The 7,772-nt window shown below is 43.8% G+C and overlaps 1 protein-coding gene across 49 annotated transcripts in view; it reads right to left on the bottom strand.

Annotated features, from left to right (window-relative positions):
* CLASP1 (cytoplasmic linker associated protein 1) overlaps positions 1-7,772 on the bottom strand; it is a 289,654-nt gene that overhangs the window by 170,021 nt on the left and 111,861 nt on the right. For all 49 annotated transcript variants that reach the window (XM_054257722.2, XM_078328019.1, XM_054257721.2 and 46 more), the window contains exons 3-6: positions 7,670-7,748; positions 6,142-6,245; positions 5,263-5,354; positions 3,483-3,558 (exon numbers count right to left, since the gene is read on the bottom strand). In XM_054257722.2, the coding sequence (XP_054113697.1) occupies positions 3,483-3,558; positions 5,263-5,354; positions 6,142-6,245; positions 7,670-7,748 (351 nt within the window). The remainder of the gene's footprint in view (positions 1-3,482; positions 3,559-5,262; positions 5,355-6,141; positions 6,246-7,669; positions 7,749-7,772) is intronic.

The following is a 7,772-nucleotide window of genomic DNA, read 5'->3' on the forward strand; positions in this document are numbered from 1 at the left end:
TGATGAGAAGACTACTGAGTTAACTTGGCCTTCTGAGAGTCTTCTACTTGGACCAACCAGTCACAACGTGCACTTAAGAACATTCACTTGCAAGGACTCTCATGAAGATTGAGGGGTGAGGCACTTACCACTGCCCCCGCTTTAAAGGGGAAACTGAGACTCAGGATCCAAGTGACTCCAAGGTTAGTTGGCTGTTACATGCAAAGCAGGGATCTATGCTTTTAATCTAGGCGTCTTACATTGCATCAGGTAGCTCAAGTATTAATATTCAACATATCCTGCCTTTTGGCAACTTTAGAACAGTATGTCAAACTGTTAAAGACTCAGTGTTACCTTTTTAACACAACTGAATCAGCATTTTGAGAATGTGGGATTGTACTGATCATCTGAAATTTAATCTGTGTAGTTCTAAAATAAAGAATATCTAGTTAAAATCCCTAGGGACAAGTAACTCCTTCTCTAGACCTAAAGGAGAAAAACAGTATCAGAGAGCAGCCCAGCACAAAAACAAACTAGGCCCTTCCTGTCTCTTTTCTGCAAAAGCTTTGGAACTTTTAAGTGAGGCCTCCTCTGGTAGAAAACTTCAGAGGAAAGGAAAACCTGTGAAAAGACATTCTTCAAGGCTTTTCTGAATAGCTTCAAGAATGAGAATGTACCCATTCAAAATTTTAAATGTGTTTAACATTCCACTCCCAATGTCTCTCAAAATCTACACCAAATCCATGATCTTTTGGGCAGGGAAAGACTGAGGTCATTCATCAGTGAAGAGCCCCAGGACAACGAGACATTTCCTTCACTTTCCTCGAGGATGTTGTCCACCTTAGTTGCAGAAGCAAAATTTGAGGCTCAGAAACAAAATCAAGCTAGTAATCTCCATCCCCTCCCCCAAAAAGCCCAAGAATCCACACAGATAAGGCAGGCCCACAGCATGAGCTCACAGTAAATATATGTGGAAGAGAGAAAAAAGGGGAAAAGTGGGTGAGTGAGGGGACCCCGTGGGATGAACTGCATTGTGGCACACACCCATGCAGTGCTCCCCTCCACTCCAGACAATGTCCCTTGTTGTCGCTCTGGACAGTGTAGGTCTGGTCTGTGTTTTTTGTTTTTGTTTGTTTGTTTGAGGCGGAATCTCGCTCTGTTACCCAGGCTGGAGTGCAGCGGTGCCATCTCAGCTCACTGCAACCTCCGCCTCTCGGGTTCAAGTGATTCTCCTGCCTCAGCTTCCTGAGTGGCTGGGATCAAAGGTCTGCAACACTATGCCCGGCTAATTCTTGAATTTTTAATAGAGATGGGGTTTCACTATGTTGGTCAGGCTGGTCTCAAACTCCTGACCTCAAGTGATCCACCTGCCTCGGCCTCCCAAAGTGCTGGGATTACAGGAATGAGCCACCGTGTCTGGCCTGGTCTGTGTTTTATATTGACTTCACAATTGAAGTGCATTTAGAGAACCCAGCCCTCACTGACCACCTCAGGTTCTAAGATCCCCACAGGTAGTGTCAACATTCACATCACCTGTCTGACCAAAGTCAGCAACTGAACGAGGAATGAATCACCTCAGCAAGTTGGCTTTTCTGCTCTGCTGGAGCACTCCATGGGGCAGCAGCGACCCCCCCAGAGTATGGCCTCTAAAAGGATTTTTCCCACAGAAAACAAAAACAGAAACAAAACCAAAAGGGGGAAGGGTACAATAAAATAATCTGTTTGGTAATTTAGAACTTTTTAAAAACTAGTTCAACTTATCTTTAAATTAACACTGAATATAAAGTATGATTAAGTAAATAAAAATGTCTAAACATTTCTTTCCAATGCCATATATTTTTGTTTTTTAAAATAAGATGAAGTCTCACTGGGTTGCTCAGGTTGGAATGCAGTGGCACAATCTTGGCTCGCCGTAACCTCTACCTCCCAGGTTCAGGCGATTCTTGTGCCTCAGTCTCCTGATACCTGGATTACAGACATGTGCCACCACACCTGTTAATTTTTTTTGTATTTTTAGTAGAGACGGAGTTTCACCATGTTGGCCCAGCTTGTCTTGAACTCCTGCCCACCTCAGCCTTCTAAAGTGTTGGGATTACAGGCATGAGCCACCACAGCCAGCCTAATGTCATTTATTTTCAACGAAGGCTGAAAAGGGGCATGAGTGGAAAAAGAAAGCAGGGAGACAGCAGACGACAGCCAGTGAGGAGGGCAGAAGCTGGGGTGGAAGGAGCAGCACAATAGCCAGAGACGGGAGAGACGCCTGCTGCTGGAACCAAGAGCAAGGCAAGGAAAGGGCCTGGAGAGCAGGAGGGGTGCTGCAGACTCAAGGGAGCTAGAGGCCGGGGGAGGCTGGGTGGAAGGTAACCTCTTGCGAAGGTAACTTAGCAGTTACCAACCAAGATTTCAAGGAGAGGCCACTGACCATGTATAGTTGTCTTGTAAATTACTGTTCCATTTTCTGAACCTTCTGCTAATGATATATGTTTCTTATCAGTTTATATGAGATGGCATAATAAAAATGATTCTGGTTGAGAAAGAGCATTGAACTGGGAGGCGAGTTCAGTGTTATTTCTCCAGCCCAGACTTGTACAACTTTGTGAATTACAAGCCAGCTCCTCTCCTACCCTCACATTAAGGAAGTGGTGCTTTTCATTAATTTAGGTAAAATCTGCAGCTCTTAAACATTCAGTTTGAAACAGTTTCCACAACAATATACACAGTGGAGCCGCCCCGCCAAAGCAAAATGAAGAACATTTCCATCACCTCAGAACAGTCCCCTCAGACCCTCTTCCAATCATTCTCCCCCACCTCAGCACAGATTCTGCACCACTACCCCTGGCACCACCCCTTTTGGCTGCAGAAAAAGTGGCCAGACATCTTATCTCAGAGGCTGGTCTGGATAACATCAATTTCTAGGCTAGTGATTTCTCAGCCCTGGGTATAGAAGAGGGCAGAGTGGCCACCACATTTACCAATTTAATACTTAAAGGTATGCACATTTTATACATTTAAATGTATAAATATTTTTATTTTATTTTATTTTTGAGATGGAGTTTTGCTCCTGTTACCCAGGCTGGAGTGCAATGGCACTATCTCAGCTCACCGCAACCTCCACCTACTGGGTTCAGGCAATTCTCCTGCCTCACCCTCCTGAGTAGCTAGGATTACAGGCACGCGCCACCACGCCCAGCTAATTTTTTGTATTTTTAGTAGAGACGGGGTTTCACCATGTTGACCAGGATGGTCTTGATCTCTTGACCTTGTGATCCACCCGCCTCGGCCTCCCAAAGTGCTGGGATTACAGGCTTGAGCCACTGTGCCCGGCCTAAATGTATAAATATTTTATAAATGCTAATGGGTACTGGATCTCTTAAATAATCATCATTGCTCTATGAAGATTAGGACTATAGTCCCACCCACCTATTGGGACTAGACAGAACACCACGATGCATCTGAACAGTCTAAGCAACGATCTCCTGCCAGGGGTTTTCCTTCTCACTCACCTGGCTGTTTGGATCTCCAAGTAAGTTGCATATATGTGGCACAATCTTGCTTAGTGTTAAACTCTGTGCTCCAGAGCTGAAAACAAAAGGAGTGCCTTTTTGTTAGTGAGAACCAAGAAAAGAAAAATGCCTGTCTGCCCACACCTGCCCTCCCTGTGTCCCCAACCCCCATCACCACCTCACACCAAGTCTCTCTCCATCCCGTCCACGCTGGCTCCAAAGTAAATGTATCTGACGGCCCCTTTGCACAGAGTTCAAAGCCTCGAGTGGCTTCTCCCAGATGAGACATCCTCCAGTCTCCCAAGGGCTGTGGCCAAACAGGCCCTACCCCTTTAAGGCTGGGCCAGAGCTCTGGCCCGGCCCCAGGCTGCTTGCCTCACAGGTGCTGCCTCTGCATTACTGTCTGTCACTGTAAGGCAACTACAAGTCACTTGAAGGACCTTGCTTAATTATTTCTCTAGTGTGCTGTGGCAGAGCTCTCTGCTACAGTAGACATTAAGGCAACACTGCTGGATAAAAAGACAGCAATCAAACCAGAGCATCTGCCCTACTGGGACACATTTGAGTTACAATTTTCACCATCACCATCACCATCACTGCCATGACAAATAGCCTTTGTGAATACAAATCTCTTGGTTAATCTGCCTACTACCTTAGCATAAATTCCTAGAACGGGAGCTACTATGATCAAAGGCCAGAACATTTCTTTTAAAGCTTCAACTACACGTGGCCAAATTTAATGGCACTGAAAAGGTTAACTATATAAAGATGGAAAAAATTTACAAAGTAATATAAACATTAATGTCAATTTTGTTTTTAAAAAAACATAACTCATTATTTTCATAATCAGAAAAAAAGGCTTGAAATTTGTAATTTTAAAAAAGCCTCGTACAAATAAGCACATGAAAAAAATGTCAACAGTCATTAGATAAAAACAACTTAAAACCACAATGAGGTATTACCACACACATATAAAAATGGCTAAAATTAAAAAGTGACAACATCCAATGGCCAGCAAGGGTATGAAGAAACCAGATCATTCAGACATCGCTGGTGGGAAAGTAAAATGGTACGGACAACTCCGGGAGAAAAATTGGCAGTTTCTTGTAAACTAAAAATGAATTTACCAAATGACCCAGCAAGTGTACTCTTGGGCACTGATCCAAGAGACATGGAAACTTATGTTCATGTAGAAACTTGTACATGCATGTTCACATCAGCTTTATTCATGAAAGCCAAAAACTGCAAATTACCCAAATGTTCTTCAACAGGTGAATAGTTTAGCCAACTGTGATACATCTATACCAAGGAATTCTATTTAGCAATAAAATGAACTATCAGTCAATGATATGGGCAACCTCAAGGGTATTATGCTGAGTGAAAAAAAGATAAACAAAAGGTTACATACTGTATAATTCCATTTACATAACATTCTTGAAATGACAAAATCATAGGGAGGGAGAACAGATGCATGGCTGCCAGGGGTCAGGGTGTGGCTACACACGGCAGCATGAGGAAGGGGTGCAGTTGTAAATACACACAAATATGCATGTGTTTACCTGAGAAATTTCCACAAGCTCTGGGGATTGTATCAATTTCAACTTCCTAGTACTGATGCTGTACTACAGTTATTCAAGATGCTAACACTGGACAAGAGGGGGGGAGGGGGCATGAGACCTCACACTACATTTCTTTGCAACTTCCTGCAAATCTATATTTCAAAATAAAAAGTTTTAAAAATTTCAGCCAGGTAAAAATGTCAGGCTCATCCCAGACTTACGCATTGAGTGTTGCTATAAGGCAGAGACAGATGCCTTCTCGAGTACGGAAATTCTTGTGTTTGAAGCCTCCAAGCATTCTGTCCCATACGTACTGCAGATGACAAAGAACAGGTGAGGAAAAGAGAAGATTGCTGCAGCTGTCACTTAGTAAGGGAGCAATGGAAGGGAGCCTCTTAATGAGTGCCAAGTTAGTCCTATCCTCTACCAACACATTTAATACTTCCAAGAGCATACTGGAAAATGATGGCATCTATCATGTTATTAAGTATTACAATTTTTAAAACACATTCATTTACATAATGGCATTTAATTCTCCCAAGAACTCTGAAAGGGAGGTATAACTGTCCTCATTCTATGGGTGAGGAAAGCAAGGCCAAAAGAGCCAATGAATTGCTGAAGATCACACACTCGCACTGCCTCTGCTTTTTCTGATCACCCCCCTCAATAATGGACAGTGGAACCTGGGAAGGCAGGGCTGTTTCGGTCCATCCCAACAGCCCCAACTCACTAGAAGACAAGGGCCAGGGCTCCAGTCAGGCCTGCTGACTCCCCAGACACTACAGCTTCCTCTTTTCAGAGAAATGGAGAATCAGTTACATAAATGAGCTGAAAAGTCTAACAGGTTAAAACCAAGTATTTTAAATTCACTAATTTATTCAATACCCCCATGTTAAATCCACTAATTTTTTCATCTTATACTTTTGTGACTTATTTAAATATCTTGCATGGGGAACAGATTGAATACTGTGAAAATTTTTAACTGTAATACAGCAGCTTAAGTCTATGGAGTCGCACCATTTGTGCAAGTACACACACACCACTGTGCGTGCACATGCACACACAGGCCCGCTGACCTCAAAACACGTCTCTTGCCCTACCTGGGGATTAGCAGCTTGATCCATGATCTTTAGCAGCAGAGTTTGGTCCTGCTCCCTCACAGAGTCTTTAGCATCTCCTAGTCTGTCTATTAGACTTGGCAGCACTGAAAATCAGAAGGGAAACTGGTCAAATGAAACCCTATTTGGGGGTCTGTGGTTACCAAGTATTGCTATTTCAATTATGTGGGAAGATAAACCCGATCTAAGTGATGTGTCTCATTCTAAAACCACTCATCTTTGCTCACAGCTCTATTCTTGCTGAAATCCATGAAAGTCAGCAAAGACGTCTGCAAAATCTTTTGCATGGACAGATATACTATTTGTCTTCATCCTTACCCCACCCTCCTCCAGCCAGTTCCCAATGTATTTGTAAGCTGATAAAAATGGAAGACCTTGGCAGGACGAGTCAACAGAAAGGAAAATTTAGGTAAAAGTCAAGGAGAGGGGCTCTAGCATATGTGTTTGGGGGTGGAAGGGGTAGGCACTTATGGATAAATCTTACATTTCATTGACATTGTGTGTTTTTAGTTTTACATCACACCCAAACACACATGAGACAGAGCCCAGCTTTCCATCTTCACCCACATACCCAAATGTGGACCCTCCCACCAGTGCTCCAAGAACACCTGTAGACCAGAGGTCAGCTTATTTTAACAGTCTGTAAATCTCTATTACAAGAGATATCTTTGAATAGTTCAGCTAATTTAGGAGGAAAATGGAACACTATTAAAATATCAAATTTCTAAAAGGAATGGTTTATTTGTAAACAGACACTAGGTGCTAGAATGGGAAAACGGTTCACCACCTTTTCAGAAGGAGCATATTGATAAGAAAGTTAACAGAAAAGAACAAAGACATGTGTGCCAATGAAAACAGAGAGATTCCATAAGGAAATGGTTGCATAGAGCTGCTTAGTGTTTATACTGCCCCCGTAAAACACCGGAGGTCAAAAATTTCGAGGCATTTAAATCTATGAAATCTGTGGGTTTTGTTCCATTTGGCTGACATATTCTTTTCCCTCAAAATAAGAGTGAACATTTACTACATACTTGTAATGACATTTACAATCAAGGTGAAAATGGTAATGCCAAACATAATCATCTGGGGAAAAATACAGCTGGCTCCGTTTTATAGCACTTCTCAAAGAAAACTGCCTCTCATTAAAGGGCACTAGGGGTGAGGGACAAATAAGACTTGGTTGGCGCCAAAGAGTGACGGCTAATTTAGCATAAGAAATAAAAAAGGCACTAATACGAGTTCCATATGAGAAAACAAAGAAGCCAGCACAAAGATATGGGGGAGGGTAATGGCAGGCCCAGAGGCCAGAGGAGCCCAGCAGGGAGGGAAGGCAGCGGTGCAGCCGCCCGGGGCTGCGGGAAGGAAGGCAGCGATGCAGCTGGGGCTGTGGGGCGAAGACTGGCTGTTTGGAAGGAGCAGAAGGGAGACCAAGGGGGCTGAATGGGGAGGCAGGGTGGCTGGGGTCTGAAGGGGCCGGGGTCGGGGCCGCTCCACTAGTGCCGCAGCTCACCTGTGCCGATCTGCGCCTTGAACCGATCCTGCAGCCGGGTCACGAGGGCGGACAGGATGTCCATGCCCAGCAGAACCACCTGCAACGGGAAACACCCGGAGCC

The sequence above is a fragment of the Callithrix jacchus genome, chromosome 6 (genome assembly GCF_049354715.1).
Source record: "Callithrix jacchus isolate 240 chromosome 6, calJac240_pri, whole genome shotgun sequence".
NCBI classification, from domain to species: domain Eukaryota; kingdom Metazoa; phylum Chordata; class Mammalia; order Primates; family Cebidae; genus Callithrix; species Callithrix jacchus.